Genomic DNA, 24,467 nt, shown 5'->3' with positions numbered 1-24,467 from the left:
TTGACCATCTGTATGCTTCTTTGGAGAATTATTTAGGTCTTTTGCTCTTTTTAGATTGGATTGTTTTTTGTTGTTGCTGCTCTTGTATGAGGTGTTGGTCTGTTTTGGTAATTAAGCCCTTGTCTGTTGCATCATTTGCAAAAATTTTCTCCCATCCCATAGGTGTCTTTCTGTTTTGTTTATCGTTTCCTTTGCTGTGTACACGTTATTTTATTTATAATCTCATGGCTGGTCTCTCTGATGACTAGCCCCAATCCTGGGTCATCTCACCTCTTAGCATAAGCTCAGATGTGATCCAAGGGGCTGGTGAATAACAAGGACACTCCCATTACTGAGGGCAATTCCAAGGATTTAGAATCTCCCCACCAGGAACAAGAGACAACAACCAGTCAAGTTATTATACAACAACCTCAAATCCTCACCTCCCACAACTCCCTCCCCTCTTCAAACAAGGATAAAATCCGGGCCCATTGCTGGCTAGTTTTGTTTCATAATTTTTAAGTTTTTATTATAGGAATTTTCAAACAGAGACAACAGTAGAAGGAATAATATAGTAAACACTCATATTTCCACCACTTGTTTCCTTGATTACTCAATTGTGGTTTATTTACCTTTTCACTCATGTCCCTCCCCTGCCTCCCTACCCTCATCCTCAGATCATCCTGAAGCAAAGCCCAGAAGGACATTTGGCTGAGAATTCATGGCAAGCTTTCTGAGGGGCTGCCCCACCTAAGCAGCCTCAAGTAGGCTCCAGCTCTGCTGAAGTCTAGCAGGCAGCTGAGTGGCGGGCACCCAGAGGCCCTTGGGCACCTCATTTGCTGACTCCTGCATGACAGTTAAGGAACACTTTCTACACACACTGCAATGTGTGCAAGGACACCCAATGCCACTTTATTGCATTCAAAGCTTCTAAGGCACGTAAGCCAGCCTTGGTCCTGGTATTTCTCATGCCTTTCAAAGGAATAGTGTCTACAACACTGATTATGTCCTAAAGAATCAACGCATAAAAATACAAGCTCAAGAACACAGGCTTAAATACTCCTAATTAAAATCAATGCAGGGTTAGACAGAGTAAGAAATAATGTTATCGGTATCATTTTATAGATCACAGACCCATCTCAGAATAATTAAAACAGGCAAACCAATCAACCAGTCTTTGAACAACAAAAACTTGACCCCAATCTTTGATTTATCATGCCAGAGTGGCAGAGACAGTCCCTGCTACCTAGGTTGGGAGACTATTTGTATGTTCATCTGGGAAGTTCTGACCCTCCCCCAGAGTACCGGGCAGCATCTACAAGGTACCTCCTCCAACATGGGATGGCAGGAGCAGTGAGTGGATTCATCCAACACCTGCCCATCTGACTTCCTCTGCAAAACAGGGAGTCAAATGAATGCAAAGTTCCCCCAAGTCTAGGACTTCAGCACTGGGTACCAGCCCTGCAAGGCAAGAGGGGACATGAAGTCTCACCACTGGACACAGTATGATTCGAGACAGCGAGGGTGTGCTCCTCAATTCACGTCTCCAAGTCACCCGCACAAGCCTCAGCTTGGGTTACCTGCTTGCTTCTCATCACAAGAGGGGCTCAGGCTCCCCCTTCCTGAGCTGGACGATGTACTGTCAGGGAAGCATCCCCTCGGCTGCCCTCATTTCTAGAGGAGAGCCCAAGTAGGACCTGTGGTTTAATCTTGGACACTCTCCTCTCAACCCAGCTGTTCCCCAAGTATGAACTGGTTCTGAACAAGGCTTTTGTTTCAGGAGGTCAACGAAGGTGCTTTGAACCATCTCCAAAAGCAGAGAAGAATCACCAAAGAACTTTTCTTCCTAGTAGCAAAGGTAGAAAATCTTCAAGCACCCCCATTTCAGCTATCGCAGGGGATCTTCCCTGCGATAGTTATCTCCCAAGATGAGTTATCTCCCAAGGAAGTGAAACTTCGTGTTGGGAGGTGACACAGACCAACACTTCTGTCGGGAACATCAAGTGCTCTAGGCCTGACTAGAATCCCTGGGGACCCAGGACAAGACCAGAGATGAGCTGACGTAACATAAACATCTGTCCGGGAAGGCCTAGGGTGCTTGTTTCAGTGGCATCGTCCTTTTCATACCATAAGGCATAAGGAGCCTGACTTCAGCTCCCCTGTTGGGAAAGCCCAGAGCAGGACTCATTTCATCACAAGCCATTACATTTCTCCCACTTTGGGGATGAAAACTTACATCCTGACAATGTCAGGATATAAGGAGCTCAGGAAATTCCAGCAATCCACTCCCTCCAGCCCTCAGTGGGCTAAGGCTACTTCCCCTGCACAGAAACACTGCAGGAAAAACAGCCCCTTGTACTTGAGCCTGGCAGCTGGTTCCTCCCTGGCTTCAGTCTTTCTGACCCATCTCCTAGTCAATTCCTACATCTGCATTTGGCTCAAGCAAGGAAGAGAGTAGAAAGGGCTCGAGCCTCTCTGACTCACAAGAGGACCAGTGCTGGGTTGAACAGGAATGTTGCTGTTTACCGTGGATCTGCTAGCAGGCCCTTCTGGCCATAGGCAGGCACCCCAGCAGGTGACCAGGGTGGTCCTGGAGGCAGCCACACCGGGCCTGTCTGCGTGACAGCAAGCTTAGCTAACCGTTCAGCTCTGCTCACCACGGTGGGTCTCCACCAGCCAGGGCAGGATCTCACGATCCTGGAGGATGGAGGCTACCACTGAGGAGAGCGATCAGTCAGAAGGCATGATGCTTTGATGAGAGCAAAACTGCCAACTACTAATGCCCTCTTGCCTAGGGGGGACCGCTGCCCCACAGCCTGCGCTACCAGAAGGTTCTGGGGCCGCAGTCAAAGCCAAAGGCATCTGTGGAAATGCCTTTCATAATACATGGGAGTGGAAGGGGCTTCTGGCCACATGGGGACCGGATCATGCTGACCCTGAATCACAAAGTCAACATAGGCTAATTCAGATTATGGTTTGAAATCTTAGACCGAAAGGGTTCCTATTGGGACTCAACATTTTAAAACCATGAATGGGGTGATGAGGTGCAGGACAGGAAGGGATATGGAGGGGGAAAAGGACATACTTCTTTGGGAACTCTGGTCTGGGTGGAGACCTGTTGTGGGTCGCTTCCCTCCAGCACAGAAAATAACCGGAAGTCTGAGCATTCATCCCAACTCCCACTTGGAGGCAGTGGAGGGGAATGAAATTCACTGACTTTGGCTTTTTTTTTTTTTTAAATCTACAGAGCTGAATAGCTCTATGAAGAGTCATCAGAATTCCAAGATTTGCAGGCTACTTCGGAGAGTCAAGAAGCAGGCACCAGAAGCCTGAGGAAGAACCCACAGTGGCTACAGATTATGTCCAGCAGAAAAGGGGCACTAGTGACTTTGACTCCCCGGAGACCTGCCCAGCCACCCAGCTGCCTGGAGATCTACCAGAACCGAGGGGGGGCATCCGGCCGGAGAGGCACCAGGAAGTGGGAGGCTTCCTCACCCACAAGGCAAACACCCCACCCCTGTCCCTGGCCAACTCTGACCCCTCATCCCATTTGCCCAGCCTCCCGCCCTCACCAGCTCCCCTCCCATCCCTTTGGCCCTGGGGGACCTAGGGAAGCACATGGGCAGTCTGGCCGAGCATCCGTGGCCGGCCTACTTGGAGGAGCAGATGGAGAGCGTGGCACCTGTAGAGAACAGCCAGAAGGCCGGGTACACGGCCTCAGCGAAGTCCACCTTGTACTTATACAACAAGTGGACCTTGTCAGCCACGGCGAAGAAGAGGACGAAGCCGTGATCACAGTTGAGAAGCACCCCCACCCGCGTGGCCTTGGTGGGGGGCAGGGTTTTCTCCACGTTGTTGTGCCAGGCAGAGATCTTGGTGTTGAACCACTCCACACACCAGGATGCGCTGTTGCGGCCAAGCCTGCTCTCGGGGCCCTGCCGCTCCATGCTGCCATAGCAGACACCCACCCCGCAGAAGTTGTTCTTCTGCAGCTCCACCTCCCAGTAGTGAATCCCTTTCTTGTAGCAGTGCAGCCCCAAGACCTGCGAGCAGTATGTGAACCTCTGGGGATGCGACCGGTAGTTCAGGGACGTGTCAGCCACAGAAGCGACGGTGTAGTTCTCGGACAAGGCCACCTTGTTGTGGGCGGTGTTGTAGTCCAGGACAACTTTAACAACATCTAAGGAAGCATCAAGGAGTCAATCACAAGGAGCTCCAAGCACTCTCATCTTTAATCCTTTCCCTAGCTGGTAATATTTACTCATTTTTTCTACCCATCCATTCAACCACCCTTCCATCCATATATCCATCCAGTCCGTTCATTCTGTCCAGCTCATCAGACATTTGTCCATCTCTCTAACCACCAATCAAGCCATCTGTGTGTCTATTAGTCACCCATCTGTCTGTCTATTCCACCCAAAACCATTCACTGAGCCCCTGGCTTATGCCAGGTTCTATACAGGATGCACAGCCATGAACCAGACGTAGTGCCTGGCCTCGTGGAGTTCACACTCCCAGAACTAAGGCAACCCCATTAGTAACGACAACAGTGAAGACTCCACGCTCCACTAACGGGCAGGCACTCTGCTAGAGGGACACAGCCATGGGGGCAACAGACCAAGGGAGGGGAGAGCACAGAGGAACACTTACTTCACGGGTGGACTGGAATCTGAGCCAAGCGAAAGGGAGATGAGAAGAATTAAACAGGAGAGCAGAGGAGGGAGAAAGGCTATGCTGGACAGAGGAGACAGTGCAGGCAAACATGGAGTCATGAGGATGGCTGACATGTGCTGGGACCAGGGAAGGCCGGGCAGCCGGGAACACAGAGCCCGCAGCAAGGGAGAGGGACCCCTGGAGCCACGAGTGGTGAGCCAAAGGGTCTCGACTTTAACTGGTGGCAGCAGGCAGCCAACTGAGGTCTGCCAAGCACTGCAATGACCTGACTAGAACCCTTGATTAGGACACAAGCCTGGCCTCCACCTCCTCCCTAGGACACAGCCCTCCCTGCCCTTCCACTCACCAAGGACCCTGGACCAATAATAGAGAGCAGGGCAGACAGGGAATATCCCGAGCTTGGGAACTTGGGAAGCTAGAGACCAGGGTTCTCTTCCACTCCCTGGCTCAGTGGCTCAGGGAAAGACACTTTGCCCCTGGCCCTGAGCCTTATGGGTGAGCCACGCCCACTGTGCCAGCACCACGCCCACAACTCCAGCAATGGTGAACCACGCCCACTGCTCCAGAACCACGCCCACTACGGCTGTGGGGAAAGGAGGGCCAGAGCACACTTTGCAGAGAGAGGTTTTGGCTGCTGCAAGGAAGTGAGAACCAGCAGCGGGTGCTCCGTGGTTGAAGCTATGAGTGGCCCAGAGGCCTGGCCTGGAGGAAGGAACTCCCACCACTTCCAGGCTGGAAGCCACAGGGGAGCAGTTAGGGCACGACAGAGCAGAGCACAGTGGACCTTCCAGGGGACAGGCTGACCACGCCAGACAGAGGAAGGACAAGCAAGGCAGTAGCTACTCACACTCCAGGAGCTCCGGCCTGGACTTGGTTAGGAAGTTCTCCAGCACCTTGGCGTTGAGAGATGCTGAGGTCGGTGGCACGGTAGGGGCTTTGGCTGCACCTGGAGGAGGAGCAGAAAACTAGTTGCTAAACAAATTCAGAGCAGGCATCCCACTGTCCACAGCCCGCCAGAACTCACCCTCCTGGACAGTTTGTTTGAGATTCACTAAGTGTTCCGAGGATCCAAAGGTGACAGGCTTGCTGGGTGAGGCAGAGGCTGGGATAAGGGAAGCGAGATATGAGTTGGGGAAACGACAGAGTGACCTGATGGCCTGGAGTCCCTCCCACGCTATTTCTCAAGAGCTGCCTCCACAAACACAAACCTGGACCGCCAGGGCGACACGGAGTCCAGACAGGGCAACAGGCATTGTCCTGGTCTCATGCACGTCCACTTATCCTCACCCCTAAGCCCAGACCCGGCGGCCAGCACAAATCAGAGTCATGGAGCACAGGCCCATCGCAGACCCTCCCCCCAACACACACACCAGCCCACAGCTCAGCTTTCCCTGCTGGCGTTTAGTTCTGCACTCAGGCACTCAAGGAACTAAAGGATACAGAAATTCATAACTTACCAGGTTTCCTGGGCTTCTTTTCTTCTTCTGAAAAACAAAATTTTCAGAATTAAGATGTTTCAAAGCACAATACAACAACACTTTCAAACACCATAATAATAATCGCTACATGAAGGTAGCCCATACAAATAAAGCTAGTATGTTTTAATTTGAAAAATATAAGGGGGTCAACAGGCAAATTAATCTATGGTCCTACATCATGGTCTTGGTGGGGAGGGGCTAATAAGGAGCATGAATGGATTTCCTGGTGAAAGGGAAATCTTTATCCTGATTTGTGTAATGGTAACACAGATGTATACCTTTGTCAAAATTAATCTAACTGTACTTTTAAGATCTGGACATTTTACTGTAGGTAAATCATATCTCCACAAAAGAAAAAATGCAAAAACACACACACACAAAAATCCACGTAGAAAGCCAGCCAAAAAAAAAAAAAAACAGGATTGCTAGATATCACAATAGTCTTTATAAAGTATCTGGAGTGTATATCTATGGGAACTGAGTTTAGCTAAAAGAACCATCCTCAAAGCACATGCCCCAAGCCAGCAGCATCAGCATCACCTGGGCAGCTGTAAGGAATGCAAATTCCCAGGACCCCTCAGACCAGCTGAAACTAACAGTCTGGGTTACAAGCCACTGGATTCTGACACGTGCTCAAGTTTGGAGGGCCAGAAGATTTCGGGTCTGCTCTTCACCACCACGACTGAAATGAAAAGGGGAGTCCTGGATCTTACCCCTGCAAAGCTGAGGACCCTGCACATTCCAGAACAGCCCCACCGGACCCGCCCACAGCCCCACCTGGCTGCCCCTTCCTCTCACTCCAGAGCCCTGCTTCTCAGGGGTCATTTTCATTCTCCCCATCTCCCCACCTGCTTCTTCCTCCCGACTCCCACTGGACCAGCATCTTGGGAGGACTCCAGGCTGTGACCTCGGCTGTGGGCACAGGGCTCCCAGTGACCACGGGAGCCTCACCCGCACTGTGACGAGTCCACCCACGAGCCAGCCTGATGCCAGCATCCTCGGCTCACGCACACAGAGCGGGCTTGTGGAGGGGGGCAGTGGGAAGGAGGCTTTCTGGGCCCGTGCCCTGAGAAGGACACAGGTTTACAGTTCGGGTCACCTCCTCTTCCACCTCCTCTTCACACTGGTGCCCATGCACATGTTCAGGCTCCCGATGGCTCCCTGCTCCCCATGCCCCAGGCATCCTAGCCCTTGACTACACTCCACTCAGAAACCACACACTTGTCCGCCAAAGACAAGCACTAAATACTAACAACAAGCAAACAACAAAAACTAGTGCAGAGTTCTCTCAGCCCCTCACCACCCCATGGCAGCGGGCAGCCCTCCTCCATCCTCACTGACTTTTTCGGTCGACAGTTTGATGACATGTATTGCTGTTGTCCAGTCGCTCAGCTCTGTCCCACTATGTGACCCCCTGGACTGCAGCACACCAGGCTGTCCTTCCCTGTCTCTCGGAGTTTGCTCAGATTCATGTCCATTGAGTCTGTGATGCTTTCTAACCAACTCATCCTCTGCTGCCTCCTTCTCCTCCTGCCCTCATCTTTCCCAGCATCAGGGTCTTTTCTAGTGAGTCGGCTCTTCACTTCATGCAGCCAGGGTACTGGCCTTTCAGCTTCAGCATCAGGGACATACCCCCGGCCTTTAAAGAGCTTTCACCATCAGTGTCCCAGGTAAACCTCACACAACAATCCCATGAAGTCAACGCCATTATGGTCTGCATTTGACAGATGAGGACCTGAGGACCATTCTTCACCCAGCCTCCATCTCCACAAGGGTTCCAACATCCCCAAGTGAAAATGAAAACGACGGTCACTCAGTCACGTCCAACTCTTTGTGACCCCATGGACTGTGGCCCGCCAGGCTCCTCTGTTCATGGAATTCTCCAGGAAACAATACTGGAGTGGGTTACCATTCCCTTCTCCCAGGGATCTCCCCAATCCAGGAGTCAAACCCGGGTCTCCTGCATGGCAGGCAGATTAGGTGCCATCTGAGTCATCAGCCCATTACCCCCAAAGTGGAGGACAAAAATTGATCTTTAGGGGCTCAGGGAGAGGTACGGAAGGAAAAATCTTGTTCTTTTTATGGATCAAAGCACCATATGTAAATAGACACACCACACCATATGTGGGGTATTAAACTTCATCTATGGGGTGATTAGGAAAATTTTTCCTGAAAGGGCTTGAGGGGTAAAAGCAGAGAGGGTAATAATGGAGAAAAGGCTGACAGGCTCTGTGCGGGCTGACTCACATCACACCCGGGACTGAAGAGAGACAGCCTCTGCTCGGGGTGCTGCCCCCCAGGCCAGAACTTGGCGTCACGTAAGTATTTCTCAAGACAAACCAGCTTTGGTCACCTTGCCGTGCCAAGCAGTGAGAACATCCAGCACTGATGGCTGGTCCTCCCATGTATCCCGGGAGCTCCTGCCTGAGCCCTGCAACCTCCCCTCATCAGGGTCGGTTGGTACTTGCCCCCAGAGGCTTCCAGGACCCCCAGAACCCGGGGTGGGCCGGGCCCCCCAGGAGGAGCCGTGACACCCTCCTGTGCCTCAGCCTGAGCGCTGATGCCCACGGCTGCCACTGTCCACGGGGACAGAGGTGGGACTACTTACTCGGGACCTTCTTCACAGGCCGGTGGGATTTTGGTGTGTGTGGTGGGCAGTGTCCTCCAGCGTCCCCTGGGCCAAAGAAGGAGAGGTTAGTTTAGGCGGCTCTTCCACACCGAGCCGAAGAGCCAGCCTCAGGGTGGAAGGGCAGCGAGCTATGGGGAGCTTACAAAGGTGATTCCCACCGGCCTTCCCTGCTGATCACTTACAAGGACTAGAAACAAGGCAACAGAAACACAAGTTTGGCGTGTTCCCTCTCTTCTCTGCCTTAAAATGTAGCTGGGGTGGAGTCTTTTCTCTGCCAGCACCCCGCTCCACGACTGCTGACCCGTCTGCGAGCTGTGCTTGCTCGCCGGAACCGCGGGGAAGACTCCTCAATCAGGGGTGCGAGACCAAGGTGCCTGCTGTGTCCAGGAGGTTCCTTTCTCCCGGGAGTCACCACTCTGTCCCCAGACCAGCGAGCACGGATGTAGCAGGAAAACAAACGTGCAGGGCTAATGCACCAAATTAACTTTCCCCTTGGCCATGGCCGCGGCACAGCGGTTGCAGAGGCTCTTTGGCAGGGTCACTCAGCCGACCAGGCTGGGACTCAGGCCTGTTCCCTGGATTATGTACCAAAGACCCAGCATGTGCTGGGCTCTGTGCCAGGCGCTGGCGACACTACTGGATGAAAAACACACCCAGCCCCTGCTCTCACGGATCACAATCTGGCAGGGAGACAGAGGGCAATGGCAAGGAAGAGTAAAATGACAGGTGTGAAGGAACTTCCCAGGTGGTCCAGTGGTTAAGAATCCACCCTGCAAAGCAAGGGACGTGGGTTCAACCCCTGGTTGGGGAATTAAGATCCCACAGGCCTTACGGCAACTAAGCCTGTGAGCCCGGGCACTCCAGGGCCTACAAGCCACAACTAGAGGGTCCATGCGCCTCAATGCAAGAGCCCGCATGAGGCAACTAAGACCCAATGCAGCTACATAAATATATAATTTTTTTTTAAATGATAGGTGCAAAAAGGGCCCCAAGGAAGGATAAGGACCCTGGGACCTTGTCTGAAGAGCCGGAGTGGCAACAGGGAAGGTTTGCTGAGAAATGTTAACGTTTCAACTAATCTCCAAGGGAAGACAGGAGTCACCTGGCGGAGTCCGAGCCCTCTAGGCGGGGAGGGGGGGCGGGGGCAAGTACAAAGACCCTGTGGCAGAGAGGTTAACGTATTTGAAGACTTGAGCGTACAGGGATGTATTGGGGGGAGGGGGGCACTTCAGGAGAGGTGGACGGGGCCTGATCAGGCAGGGGCTTAACAGCCAGAGTCAAGAGTGTGGTCTGAAATCTAAACAAAGGAAATTCTCCAAAGAGGAGGCAGGGGAGAGGGTGCCAGGAGAGCAGCCTGTCATCCTGAGACGGTCTCTCCAGCTGCAACAGCAGTGGCGACAGAGGAGCTCGTCAGGAAGTTGCCCCAGGTGATTCAACAGAGAGCAGGCAGTGGTGGCTGCAGTGACACGAGCTGAGTCCGGAGATATTTAAGAAGCAAAATCTGACAATGGGTTGGATATAAGCACAAGGGCAGGGGGTGGGTGTTGTTTAGTCACTCAGTCGTGTCGGACTCTTTGCAACCCCATGGACTGTAGCCTACCGGGCTCCTCTGTCTATGGGATCCTCCAGGCAAGAGTACTGAAGTGCGTTGCCATTTCGTTCTCCAGGGGATCTTCCCAATCCAGGGATCAAACCCATGTCTCCTGCTTGACAGGTGGATTCTTTACCACTGAGCCACCAGGGAGGCCCCAGGGTAGGGGCTATCAGGAAAGAATTTCACGTTTCTCTGACCCCTAAACTAGCCACTTCCTTACCAAATAACACTGACAACCCAGTATCCATTCAGCCCATCTGAGCCAGCCTCAGACTTAGACCAGATAAAAGCCTATCTAGAAAGGCCCGTCATAACACCTGGCCACAAAAGACATTTGAGGAAGGATGGCTATAGTCTCAGGGTGAGGTGAAGACCCCCCACCACCTCCTAGATGAGGGCAGTGGTCTTGTAACATCTGAACCTCAAGCCCCAATGGTCCAGAGCAGGATTTCCCTTCCCGAACCGCAGAGGGGACCCATCCCGTTTCCAGAACCCCAGTGGAAAGCCTGGGAGGTTGCCGATGGTTACCTGAGACGGTGAGCTCCTCGGGCTTCTTGTCCTGGGGCTGTCTGAGGCACCGCTTCAGCTCATTCTTCAGGTCAGAGGTGCCCTGATAGACCTCCTTAATCAGCTCGTGGTTCAGCTCCACCTTGGGGACGAAGACTGGCTTCGTGGTGATTCCCTGCAGCTTTGTCGCTTTCTGCAACAAGCCAGGGGGTTAGTTCAGGCAGCTCTGGTGAAGCTAGGGCCCAGGCTCAGGCCTCATGAACCCTGAAAGGAGCTTCCCTGTGCCCGTGGGCAATAAGTCTAATCAGCCTCTCAAAAGTGGCTGGGGGTTGAAGTGCCACTTTAAGACACAGCCATCTGGAGGTGGAATAGCCCTCACCTTACAAAGGGAAAAGCTGCAGTCAAGAAATGACAGGTGTCCTGCCAGGACCTCTGCCATTTAGTAGCAAGGACAAAGCTGGGACGCAGGCCTCCTAACCCATGGATAATGCCCTTTCCACCATCATCGCCCCTCAAAGACCAGCTCTGAATGCATGTTCTGAAAACAGAACAGGAAGGCCTGGAGGGCTGCAGGATTCAGCCACATATCCAATGCAGGAGAAGAATCTTACAGAAGGTCTGCCAGGCTTAGAGACCAAATCAGAGCATATGATATCAAGAGGCCCAGATGTGGACTCAGAATCCTTCTGGGAGAGCTTGAGGCAGCTGGTCAACAAACGGGAGTGAGCAAGTGGGAAGAAAATGCCACCCCGCCTAGGCATGGCTAGAAGACTCTGCACACAGCAAAGAAGGTTCCTGGGCACTCTTGTGCCTCCCCAGGACCTGAACATGGAATCTGGGCCTTTGAGGTGTCAAAGCAGCATGCCACCCAGTCAGCAGGGCTCTTGGAGACACCTGTCGCATGCCCAGCACTCTGCTGTGTACCGGACACGCTAGGAGGGTGAAGGGCCCCTCTTGAAAAGCACTGACAGCCTTCAAAACAGACAAGAAAACAAGCACGTCTAGACTGAGGTCGTCGTGGCAGAGGGCAGAGGCAGGTCACACACTCCGGATCACCAGCAGTGGGAGAATAGCGGGGTCCCAGGAAGATGGGGTAACTGGGGCTGCCCTGGGCAAATGACAGGGTTTACGAGGCAGAGGCCAGTCTCGGAGTTCCCTGCCCACGCTCAGGGCCTCTGAGGAGCACCCTGCTGTGGTCAGAGCCCCAGGTACGGGCTGGTGGTGGCTCACAAGAGATAAGGCTGCTGGCAAAGGCAGGCAGGTCACCGAGGGCCCTATGGGCCACGCTGAGGAACACAAAGTCAGAAAGGGTGTCCATGCTGTAGAAAGATACTTCCGGGGACCATGCAGAGGCGGGATGAGGGGAAGAAGGTGGAGGTCTAATGCAGGCAGCATCCCACGGTGGTCCCCGAGCCTCCTGACTGCCCTGGTCACACACATTACACGTCCTCTCCCCCAGGTTAAGGGCAGGACGGTGAGTATGAAAGGGTATCACTCCAGTCACTAGGTTACACTGCATGGAAACCCTGAAGGAGTACTGCAGATGTAAGATCCCAAATCTGTTGATTTTGAGTTCATCAGAAAGATGATTCTTCTGGGTGGGCCTCACCAAACCAGGTTGCTGCTGCTGCTGCTAAGTCGCTTCAGTCGTGTCTGACTCTGTGCGACCCCACAGACGGCAGCCCACCAGGCTCCGCCGTCCCTGGGATTCTCCAGGCAAGAATACTGGAGTGGGTTGCCATTTCCTTCTCCAGTGCATGAAAGGGAAAAGCGAAAGTGAAGTCGCTCAGTCGTGTCCGACTCTTAGCGACCCCAGGGACTATAGCCTACGAGGCTCCTCCGTCCATGGGATTTTCCAGGCAAGAGTACTGGAGTGGGGTGCCATTGCCTTCTCCGACCGAACCAGGTAAAAGTCCTTAAAACAGAAACTGGGCCTTCCCGGAAGGAAAAATTCTCTGCTGATTTTTAGGAAATCAGCTGCCCAGTCGAAACAGGACCACATGCTGAGGAATCGTGGCAGCCTCTAGGAACCTCAACCGGCCCCAGCTGATGGTCATCAAGGACACAGGGACCTCAAGCCTGTACCACGAGGGACTGAATTCTGCCAACAAGCATGTGAGCTTCCCTGGAGAAAGAAGCGGCAACCTGCCAGCATTCTTCTCTGGGAAGGCCCATGGAGGGAAGAGCCTGGCGGGCAACTGTCCATGGGGTTGCCGAAGAGTCAGACACGACTTAGTGACTAAACAACAACAATGACAGAATATCCTCCTTTCTTAAACAGGAGAGTCAGACTTCCTATTTATGAGTTATTAGAGCCCACATGTAGTAAACATACCAGAACCCAACAAAAGAGAATTAGACTCTTTTCTAAGGGAGAAATACATGCCTCGGGGGAAATGTCCAACGGACACAGGTAGTATGTCTGTGATTGTCAAACAGGCAAAGGAGATACATCAAAGAGCAGAAAACACGGAAAAATGGTTCTTGAGCTAAAACTTCCCTAAAGTTTGTGGATTTCTGGGAGTATAAAGCCCTTTGAATGAACAGTTTAAGCTGTATACAAAGATGGAGTTCAATTAGGATCGGATATCAACAATGACCTTGCTTATTCCAAGTGATTTGACCAGATACTGGCTGAAGAGAGCTTAAGGTGAAAAGAAATTAGTAACGTTGTCACTGAGATTCTGACAGATGTGAATAACAGGAAGAACTCTGGGGCAATCCAGAAGAATAAAAGTGGAAAAGACGCTGAACAGATACGAACTGCTGACTATTTTGATTGAATCTCATCCCAACTATGAATTCAAATAGTAGATCTATCATTTCAGAGAAACAAATCTCTTTTAATAAAGAAAAATTACACAGTGGGGAAAAAAAAAAAAACACGTCAGCTTAGAAGACAATCCTGAGCTCCATAAGGAACATACAGCCTGGTGAGACCACAGCCTAAGCCACACAGGGTGTGAGGTAACGGACAGCTCTTCTTCTAAGCCACGCAGTCTGCGGTAAGTGGTCACAAAATGCAGAAAACTAATACAGCCTGTGTGTCTCAGGGATGCTTCCCAAAACCGCTTACCGCCCCAACTCCTTGAGAGTCCTGCTCAACACTGTAATGCTAGGCAGAAAGAGGATTCAACAACATTCTCATCATGACCCACCTCCAGAAACTCAAACTCGTCCCCCTTAGTCAGGGCCAGTTCAACTTCCTCCTTCAGGGTCTGGATCTCATTTCTCTTCTTGAGGATGATCTGGTAAATGCTGTCGAACTTGCTGGTGACCCTCTTCTCCTCTTCCTTGATCTTCCTTGTGGAACTGGCCTCTGAGGCATCAATGAGAGCCTTCATTTCCAGGTATTCTTGTCTCAGCTGTTCCACCTTCCTGTGTGCAGCCTCCTGAGAGGCCAGAACAAGAGGGCATCCATCAGACTGGCAAAAAGGCTAGGCCTGACACGTAAGGCACCACAAACTCTTACCTATACATCATGGGAATTCAGACGGGTGCGACCAAGAGCAATCTGGCAAGATCAGTGAATTTCAAGGTGTTCATAACTTATGACCTAAATCCTAGAGGAAATCAACCCTAAATATTCATTGGAAGGACTGCTACTGAAGCTGAAGCTCCAATACTTTGGCCTCCTGATGCAAAGAGCTGACTCCCTTGAAAAGACTCTGATGCTGGGGAAGACTGAGGGCAGGAGGAGAAGCAAGCAACAGATGCTTGGATGGCATCATCAACTCAGTGGACATGAGTCTGAGCAGACTCTGGGAGACAGTGAAAGACAGGGAGACCTGGCGTGCTGCAGTCCATGGAGTCATGAAGAGTTGGACATGACTGAGCAACTGAACACCACCACCACCACCTTAGAACCCAGAAACTGAGTCCAAAGAATGTACTCTAGAAAAAGTCTCTGCTCCTGAGACACACAAGAATGCTCTAAGCAACACTGTTTGAACAGCAAAATCAAGGGAACAACCTGAATGTCAGTCAGTAGAAGACTGAAAATTATTCACTGGGATGGAACATTAAACTATGATAAGGGAAAAACAACTTATAGAAGACACACAGTAAGATGTGCCTTACATAAGACTTAGAAACAAACAGAATGGCACGTGTGTGCGTGCTCAGTCACTTCAGTCGTGTCCAACTCTTTGCGACCCTATGGACACTTCGCGACTTCTGGAAGAGAGGAAGAGGGATACAAAAAGGGAGAAACAAAGCCAGGACTATATTCTCCTTGGCAATATTTTATTTCTTAAGCTAGAAAGCAGTTCATGAGTAATTTTTTTAAAGGGTATGAAGCTGCCCTAGACGATTTCCTCTAGAACTGCGCTACCCAATACTACAGCCACTTGCTACATGTAGCTGCAGTGCACTTGAACTATGGCCAGTCCACGTTAAGATGTGAGATGGTGTAAAATAAAAAGAATATGAAGTATCTCATTAATACCTTATATTGATTAAAACAGTATTTTGGATATACTGAGTTAAATAAAATATATTAATAAAACTAGTCTCATGCATTATTCAAATTAAAGTTATATATAAGGTTCACTTTATAGTTCTACTGGACAGCACAGCTCTAGGAGCTGCAGTTTCCCTTTTCAGGTTGGGTAACCTCAACAGCTCAGAATCAAACGTGACAAAGAGAAACACACACCAGAGGGCCAGGGAGACTGGAATTCAATTTTTTTTTTTGGACACACCATGCGACATTCAGGATCTTAGTTTTCCTAACAGGGATTTGAACCCAAGCCTCCTACAGTGGAAGCTCAGAGTCCTAATCACTGGACCACCAGGAATTCCTGAGAATTCAATTATTTCTTAAACCAGTTCCTGACCCTGTCACTTCCAATGTGACTAGCAATGTCCCCGAGTATTCATCCTCCTTCTCCCCTGTCAGTAAGAACACACCCCTGGGTTCAGACAGGCACACAGCTGCCCAGCCACAGACTACATCTCCCGGCATCCCCTGCAGCCGGTCACATGACTATGCTGCTGCCTACGCAACGGGAACAAAAGTGACAAATACAACACTCTCCTCCCTTGTCCCCCCTTCTCACAGGCTAGAGCAAAATCTAATGGTGACCCAGTGGCAATCAGAGACAAGGAAGGGCAGTAAGAAGGCAAGGTCCTGAACCTTGATGGATCACAGGCCACATTCCGTCCCATAGCCTGCCTGGGTTACTCAGGTCTAGCCCTGAGCTGTCACAGTGAGGAACATACACAGCTATCTTATTTAAGCCTCTGACTCTGAGGGGTATCTTTGCTACAAGAACTTAGCCTGCCCGCCAGTCAATACAGGTATTCTCATGTGCATTCTTTCACTTAAGTCTCAAACTCACCTTCGGAAAGAGGTTCTGGAAGTACATGGAAAAACTAAGGCTCAGAGATCTGTCAACATGACCACAGTATCACAGGCTAGTATTCTAACCCAGATCTCATCTAATTTAACCACAGCTGTGGCAATGAAACTGGATGCAGCCGCTCCAGAAACTATGCTTAAAAATCAAACCTTCTCTCAATATAAAAGCACAGTAATTTTATAAAAATTACAAACCTGGAGGAGAAAAAAAACCTCTGGAATTCTACCACTCCAACACTTGCACTACTATTCCTTGACTATATTTCCTTCCAGTCTTTTTCCTACACTTCCTGTAATGGGTTTAATGGTGGCTCCCAAAAAGTTACGTCAGTGTTCCAGAACCTGGAAATGTGACCTTACTGAGAAAAGGAGTCTCTGCAGATGTAACTAAGGTAGAAATCTTGAGCTAAGATGATCCTGGCTTACCCAGGTGGTTCTAAATCCATTAGCAAGTGTCCTTATTAGTGACAAAGAGCAGACACAGAGGGAGGAGGCAACGTGAAGATGGGGGCAGAGACTGCAGTGATGCCTGATGCCACCAGAAGCTGCAGAGGCGGGGACCAACTCTTCCTGGGAAACTTTGGAAGGAGTGTGGCCCTGTCGACATTTTGGATTTGGACTGCTGGCCTCCTGGAACCCATTTTACAGATGAAGAAACTGAGTCAGAGAAGACAGCTCAGGGGTCAAGTTCACAAAGACGGAAGGAGCTGAGATAGCAGCTTCAGTAAGTGGCAGATGGGGTCATTCAAACCAAGCCTCCCCCTGCAAACAACCAGAGAACTGAACGGTGAGAGACCACATTTCTGTTGTTGTAATCCAAGTTTGTGGTAATTTGTTACGATAGTCCTAGAAGACAAACACACTTTTTACAAACAAATAGATGCAGGAACTTCCCTGGTGGTCTGGTGGTTAAGACTCTGTGCTTCAAATGCAGGGGATGTGGGTTCAATCCCTGGCTGGGGAACAAAAGTTCCTCCATGCGGCATGCAGTGCAGCCAAAAACTAACTAACTAAATAGATGCAGCTTTTGCTTCCTATTTCTCTCCCACTTAAATCGTAACTACTTTTTATGTTACTATGTTTTAACCTTAATTTTCAGTGATTCCTCCCACCAGGTTGGACTCTTAGTCTATGAAGGATCTCTCTGGGCATGTAGATTTCTGCATGTTTTGTTGAATTTTGACACTGTGAGTGGACCCAACAGGAGCCCTGTGAATGCCAGAGCTGGGCCCTCCTCCCCGGAGGCGGCGGCAGAGGCAGGCCCCGGGGCTGGGTAAGGGCGGGGAGCCCCATCACTCACCTGCACGTCCTGCTGCCTGGCTCTCACATCCTCCAGCGCTCTTGTTGCCCCATTGATCTGGCCGTACATGACAGTCAGTTTTTGCCTCAACTTGTTCTGCAGAGAAAATGAACCGGGTAAGAACAGACCTTGTCCAGCCCCCTAGAAGCAGCCAACACCAGGGGCCAGCCTCAAGTCTCCCCCACACTATCTCCACCACCCCAAGTCTCGCCTGCTCACAGCTCTCTGAAGCATTCTCATATTTACTGCCTCCATCCTTTCAGTGGGACAGCACAGTGAAGAAGTTGTAAGTAAAGGACTTGGAGCCAGACAGACTAGACTCAGTTTCCAGCTGTCGAACTGTCTCTCACCAGCTTCTCTGGTCAAGAAACAGATACAGGCGTTCCTACCCTGAGGGGCTAGTAGGATGATTAACTGAAGCAGTGTGGGTCCTCAGCCTAGCGCCTGGATCTTAGCAAGGACAAACGTCCTTAGTAAGTGTCAGCTTGGATTATTACAAGCCTCTTCACTAGCACCCATTTTACAGATGATGAAACTGAGGCAGAGAGGCAAGCAAGGTGGCCAAGCTCACCCAGACAGAATGAGCTGTGACAGCTGCTTCCATGAGTGGCAAATGGAGTTGTTCACACCAAACCTCACCCTACAAACAACCATCAAGCAGACAAAATACTGGGCGGAGAGTTGGGGGGGAACCTACTGAAAACCAATGGGGGGGAGGATCACACAGTTAAGATCCAGGAGGAGGCAAAAAACTGGACATAGAACTGCCATATGACCCAGCAATCCCACTGCTGGGCATACACACCGAGGAAACCAGAAATGAAAGAGACAATTGTACCCCAATGTTCATCACAGCACTGTTTATAATAGCCAGGACATGGAAGCAACCTAGATGTCCATCAGCAGACGAATGGATAAGAAAGCTGTGGCACATATACACAATGGAATATTACTCAGCCATTAAAAAGAATACATTCAAATCAGTTCTAATGAGGTGGATGAAACTGGAGCCTATGATACAGAGTGAAGTAAGCCAGAGAGAAAAACACCAATACAGTATACTAACACATATATATGGAATTTAGTAAATTGGTAAAGATAATCCTGTATGTGAGACAGCAAAAGAGACACAGATGTATAGAACAGTCTTTTGGACTCTGTGGGAGAGGGCGAGGGTGGGATGATTTGGGAGAATGGCATTGAAACATGTATATTATCATATGTGAAATGGATTGCCAGTCCAGGTTCGATGCATGATACAGGTGCTCAGGGCTGGTGCACTGGCATGACCCAGAGGGATGGGATGGGGAGGGAGGTGGGACGGGGGTTCAGGATGGGGAACACATGTACACCTGTGGTGGATTCATGTCAATGTATGGCAAAACTAATACAATATTGTAAAGTAAAAAATAGATAAATAAATAAATTAAAAAAAAAAAAGATCCAGGAGGAGGAAACCCAAACAGATAAGCCTGGCATCCGGGGTTGTTCTCCCAGGGCCATCTGCCAGTTCCAGAACACAGCCGGGAGAGCCTCTGTGCGCCTCAGAGAGGCAGGGGGACAAAAACCAAAGTCCAATGCTCACCTGATAAGCCCCACAGACCGAGCCCTCCAAGGGCTCCAACCGGCAGACCAGCTCAGTCCCTGAAACTGAACTGGGGTGATTCAGAATCGCTAGGCCCCAGGTCATGTTCAGATGCAAAAGTAAACTAGGCACCAAGGCAGCTAATGCCACCCGATGCCTTTGAGTATTTTCGTAAATTTTCATAATCACCAGCCGACTTTCACCCAACTCAGGCGAAATGCTGCGGCGTAGAACTGGGTAGGAAAATCACCACCACCTCCACCGTAATAACAGCAGCTAGTGCTGATCATGAACTTACTCCAAGTCAGACACTGTTCTAGTGCTTTCCACATATTAACTTTGTAAAGCTAAAAACAACACTAGGAGGTAGGGGATTATCCGCCCTTTACAGATGACGTCACTGAAGCAGAATAATTACGGGGCTTACCTAGGCCACATCGCTGTTAACTGGTGTTACAAGATCCTGGTATTACAATGACAGACTTATGTCCAAACTGAGTATACAGGAAATTTCTAGGGGAAAAAAATGCACGTCCCTTAACTCGCTGGCTCAACAATACTCTGGCCTTCCCTTCCTCTCCTCTGGCTCTCCCAGGTCACTGACCTTCACTCTGGATTTGAATAACCCAGTGACAGTCACATGGAAAGGCTGGAAGCACAAACCAAGGCCACACTAACTCAGCACTGAAAGCCCAAGTCACTGATGGTGTTTCAGATGTGACTTCTGTGACAATCACCTCTGACCCAGCCTCTAGCAGTAGCCAAGATAAACTGCGGCCAAAGGCAGAAGGCCAGCCCTGGGCACATCCAGCCTCACAGGTCTCAGACCCGGAAGAGACCTCAGGACTCCTGGGGGCTGCCAACTGTTTCCAGGACCCACTCTCAGTGGTTGTAGTTGTTCAGTCTCCCAATCGTGTCCGACTCTTTACAACCCCATGGACTGCAACACACCAGGCCTCCCTGTCCCTCACCATATCTTGAAAGAGTTTACACATACTGATCAAATGCATACAACAGTCCCTGATGGCAGACAGGGGCCCACATGGCTACAGACCAAAGGAAAGCCACCCAAGGCCTTTGAGAGCAGCTAATCAAGGACAGGGAACTTTTCAAAGTTCTGAGCATGCCTTCACAGACTGGGGACTTCGGTCTCCATGTATGCACCAGGGTCCTGAGTCCACCCTACACCAGTGACCAATCCCAGCTGGGCTGGCTCTGCCACCAGTACTGACCAGCAGCAGGGCTGGGAAAGGAGACGGGTTAAAGCAGGAGTCTCCAACCCTGGGCTGTAGACTGGTACTGGTCCAAGTCCTGCCACGAACCGGGCCGCAGAGCAGGAGGTGAGTAGTAGGCGAGCAAGAGAGGCTTCATCTGCCGCTCCCCACACTGCCTGAACCACCTCTCCCCATCTTTCACGAAACCAGTCCCTGCTGCCTGCCAAAAAGGTGGGGGACCGCCGGGTTAAAGGACTCAGCAGGCCAGGAGATGGGGGCAGGCAAGGCTTGTTAAAAGGATTAAACAGCCGAGTGTGTATGGCATACAGATAATCTGGGCGCAGACTCCAGCTCCGGGCTCCGGAGGCCGAGTGGAAGCTGTGGCTCCAGACCAGACTACGAAGGGTCCTTCTGCCCCTCCCTGCCTTCTGCCTCCTGGATAAGAACTGCTAGGCCTTCTGACCAGAGCTAGGCTGCCCAAGTCCTCAGGCCCACGCATCCTGAGAAGGAGAAAATCTGGGCAGTCTAACATCCTCCATGCAGCAAACTCTCCTCGGGGCATTTCTGAGTAACAGAAATGATAGCAGCAGCTCTACGGAGCACCAGTGAGCTGTAAAAATGCCATGCATGGGGAATTCCCTTGTGGTCCAGTGGCTAAGAATCCACCTTCCAATGCAAGAGACACAGGTTCAATCCCTGCTGAGGGAACTAAGATCCCATATGCCAAGGAACAACTAATCCCGTGCACCCCAACTAGAGAGTGTGTACTGCAACTAAGACCGTCATAGCCAAAAGTTAACATAAATAAATAGTTTTTTTTAAAAAAGCAACTCTGATCTCTGTCAACTGAAAAAAAAAAAATGCACAACCTAAAAGCTGAGAAGTCAAGTGTTAGTTGCTCAGTCGTGTCCAATTCTTTGCAACCCCATGGACTGTAGCTTGCCAGGCTCCTCTGTCCTTGGAATTCTCTAGGCCAGAATACTGGAGTGGGTAGCCATTCCCTTCTCCAGGGGATCTTCCCAACCCCGGGATTGAACCTGAGTCTCCCGCACTGCAGATGGATTGACAGCTGTGTTTAAAACAAACAAAACCCACCATTTACGGATCACCTCATTAATCCTCCCAACAGCCTCCTCAGATAGGCACCATTATTGGGCCCTTCGGAGAAGGCAATGGCACCCCACTCCAGTACTCTTGCCTGGAAAATCCCATGGACGGAGGAGCCTGGTAGGCTACAGTCCATGGGGTCGCTAAGAGTCAGACACGACTGAGCGACTTCACTTTGACTTTTCCCTTTCATGCACTGGAGAAAGAAATGGCAACCCACTCCAGTATTCTTGCCTGGAGAATCCTAGGGACGGCGGAGCCTGGTGAGCTGCCGTCTATGGGGTCGCACAGAGTCGGACACGACTGAAGCGACTTAGCATAGCATAGCATTGGGCCCTTTGATGGGTTCCCAGCCAGGAAGCAGAGCCAGAATTCAAACCCAGGTCTTGACATTCAGCTCTGGTCAGAGTCGGAGTCAACCAGCCGGGCCCTGGGGTCTGCCTAAGAAGCACTTCCCAAACAGCTCAGCCCTCTGGAGCCTCCAGGCCACCCTTGGATGTGCAGATGGAATGCTATTAATCCCATTTTAGGGATGAAGACGCTGACACTCAAGAGAAATGCAATGACTTGCCCTGAACCACAGCTGATGTAAGCAGAGCAGGCCTCCAGGCTCTGAAGGCCAGGCAGGTTCTTTCCTGTAACAGGTGCAGACCCAGGTGAGCTGGGCCTGACATGGTTGCACCTCCCAGGTCAATGTTAGGCAAGGCCTGAGGGACTCAGGGAAGCAGGCCATGGAAACCCAGCTCAGACTGGACAGGCAGACCAGACAGGAAGGGGCCCTGCCCCAACCAGAGCAACACCTGCATCCAAGCCCTGGAGCCACTGCAACCTCCCCAGGTTTCACGTCTCTTTAGACATCACAAGGACAGCTCCAGTTTTCCCTGACAGTGCTGGGGGAGGGAAAAGCAGCCAGGCCTCACCCTGGAGTTAGACTGATGCAAGGAAAGGCAGTGGGACTACGCCTGTTCAGCCTCTCTTCCATTCCAGACAGGAAATCATGACCCGCGAACCACTGAAATCATCTCAGACCAAGAAGGGCCCTTAGGAATCCACCTGATGCCCCCTCCTCACATTACTGATGAGGACCAACCTTGTGCTTTAAAGTGGCTCAGGCAGGAGAAAGGGCACAGCAAGCTTGTGGCTGGGCCTCCTGTCCAGGGCTTCCTGGGACCCTGCCCACCCTTCCCCTTATAGTGGTCAGTCCTGATCACCAGAATTCTCTGGCTCACAGAGACTTTATCTCACATGACCTCAGAAATGTCCTGTGCTCTAAACTTTGGGACTTGGCTTTGAGGCTGGTCCACTGGGAGAAACAGCAACGATGGTGTCGGACCAGCTGGCCAAGGCTCAATGACCACTTGGCCACTTGGGTTAACTCAAGTGAAATGAACTTCTCTGAATGTCCATTTCCTATTTCCTCAGCTGTAAACTGATTCGGAGAAGGTAATGGCACCCCACTCCAGTACTCTTGCCTGGAAAATCCCATGGATGGAGGAGCCTGGTAGGCCACAGTCCATGGGGTCGCTAAAAGTCAGACATGACTGAGCGACTTCACTTTCACTTTTCACTTTTCCCTTTCATGCACTGAAGAAGGAAATGGAAACCCACTCCAGTATTGCCTGGAGAATCCTAGGGACGGCGGAGCCTGGTGGGCTGCCGTCTGTGGGGTCGCACAGAGTCGGACACGACTGAAGCGACTTAGCAGCAGCAGCAGCAAACAACTAATTATACCCACCACCTGGGTGCTAGGGGAACTTAAGAGAACAGAGGGTAACCTCCAGTGCTCATATTTGATGTTCAAACCCTCTACTAAACATGTCAGACCACTGCTAAAGTGAAAGTGTAGTCACTCAGTCGTGCCCACTCTTTAAGACGTCAGGGACTGTAGCCCGCCAGGCTCCTCTGTCCATGGAATTCTCCAGGCAAGAAAACTGGAGTGGGTTGCCATTCCCTTCTCCAAGGGATCTTCCCGACCTAGGGATAGAAGCTGAGTCTCCAGCATGGCAGGCTGATTCTCTACTGTCTGAGCCACAAGGGAAGCCCCAGACAACTGCTAGGCTTAATGCAATCAACATATTGCCTGTGTCTTCAGTAGTTCCCTCTGTAAAATGGGTGAGTGGAGTGGGCCACGAATACGAGGGCTGTATGTTCTCAAGGCCCCTTCTACCTGGACACTGGCTGTGCCCCTGCCCCCATCTCAGGCACAGCAAAGCCCATCCACCGCACCCACGGGATCCGCCTGGTGGGCCACACTGCCCACAGCGGGGCCCTCTGCGCCGCCCGACCTGCCCAGGCTGCCTCTCGGCGCCCCCGCCCGCTGCCCCCTACCTCCAAGTCGGTGCTGGCCTGGTTGAGGGGCGCAGGCGAACAGGTCTTGTGGTCCACCACGCAGACGTGGCAGATACACTCGCTGTGCTCGGGGCAGAAGAAGTCCCGCAGGCGGTTGTGCCGGGCGCACTTGCGGCGCATCAGGTCGCGGACGGGCGGCTGCAGCGGGTGGTCCTGGAAGGCAGGGCTGTCCAGGTGCGGCCGCAGGTGCTCCTGGCAGAAGGAGGCCATGCACACCAGGCACGTCTTGACGGCGGTGGCCTGCAGGCAGTGGTCGCAGGCCACCTGGCCGGCCGCGCTGGGGGCGGCGGCGCGGGTGGGCGGCGTCCAGCCGTCGTCGGCGAGCGCGGGCCGGGCCTGCTCGGCCTGCAGGAACTGCTCCACCACCGCGCACAGCACCGTGTTCTTGCGCAGCTGCGGCCGCGCGGGGAAGCCGGTGCGGCACTGCGGGCACAGGTACGGCGCGCCCTGGACGGCCCACGTCTCGTCCAGGCACGCGCCGCAGAAGTTGTGGCCGCACGGCGTGGTGACCGGGCCCTTGAAGGGCTCCAGGCAGATGGAGCACGACAGCTCCTCGGCCAGCGGGCACAGCTCCGCCATGGCGCGTCGGGGGCGCCCGACGGGATGCGCGGGCAGGCGGCGGCGCAGTGGCCCCGAGGCCGCCGAGGAAACGAAACCGAGCGGCGGGGCGGGACCCAGGGCTTCCAGGA

The 24,467-nt window shown here is 51.7% G+C and overlaps 1 protein-coding gene across 2 annotated transcripts; it reads right to left on the bottom strand.

The window, feature by feature from the left end:
• Window positions 1–481: 481 nt before the first annotated feature.
• TRIM25 (tripartite motif containing 25) lies at window positions 482–24,421 on the bottom strand. Of its 2 annotated transcripts, XM_081582643.1 has the most exons (9): window positions 23,758–24,421; window positions 17,524–17,619; window positions 14,020–14,253; window positions 10,883–11,054; window positions 8,740–8,805; window positions 6,111–6,137; window positions 5,678–5,755; window positions 5,501–5,599; window positions 482–4,159 (listed from the first exon to the last, which is right to left on the bottom strand). In XM_081582643.1, the coding sequence occupies exons 1-9, from the start codon at window positions 24,355–24,357 to the stop codon at window positions 3,630–3,632; spliced, it is 1,902 nt and encodes a 633-aa protein (XP_081438769.1). In that variant the 5' UTR covers window positions 24,358–24,421; the 3' UTR covers window positions 482–3,629. The 2 variants fall into 2 exon arrangements, with proteins under 2 accessions (XP_081438769.1, XP_081438770.1); XM_081582644.1 differs by lacking the exon at window positions 8,740–8,805.
• Between the last annotated feature and the right edge of the window lie 46 nt (window positions 24,422–24,467).

This window comes from Giraffa tippelskirchi, chromosome 3, assembly GCF_054371585.1.
Source record: "Giraffa tippelskirchi isolate mGirTip1 chromosome 3, T2T-mGirTip1v1.2.pri, whole genome shotgun sequence".
Classification (NCBI taxonomy): Eukaryota; Metazoa; Chordata; class Mammalia; order Artiodactyla; family Giraffidae; genus Giraffa; species Giraffa tippelskirchi.
Note: the sequence above shows the minus strand (reverse complement) of the source record. Positions and strands in the feature narration are given on the sequence as shown.

Coding starts and splice junctions, on each gene's coding strand:
- TRIM25 (XM_081582643.1), bottom strand. CDS start 24,357: ATGGCGGAGCTGTGCCCGCTGGCCGAGGAGCTGTCGTGCTCCATCTGC. Junction 14,254..17,523: donor CCAGGCAGCAGGACGTGCAG/GTGAGTGATGGG, acceptor CTGGCCTCTCAG/GAGGCTGCACACAGGAAGGT. Junction 11,055..14,019: donor ACGAGTTTGAGTTTCTGGAG/GTGGGTCATGAT, acceptor GGCTTGTTGCAG/AAAGCGACAAAGCTGCAGGG.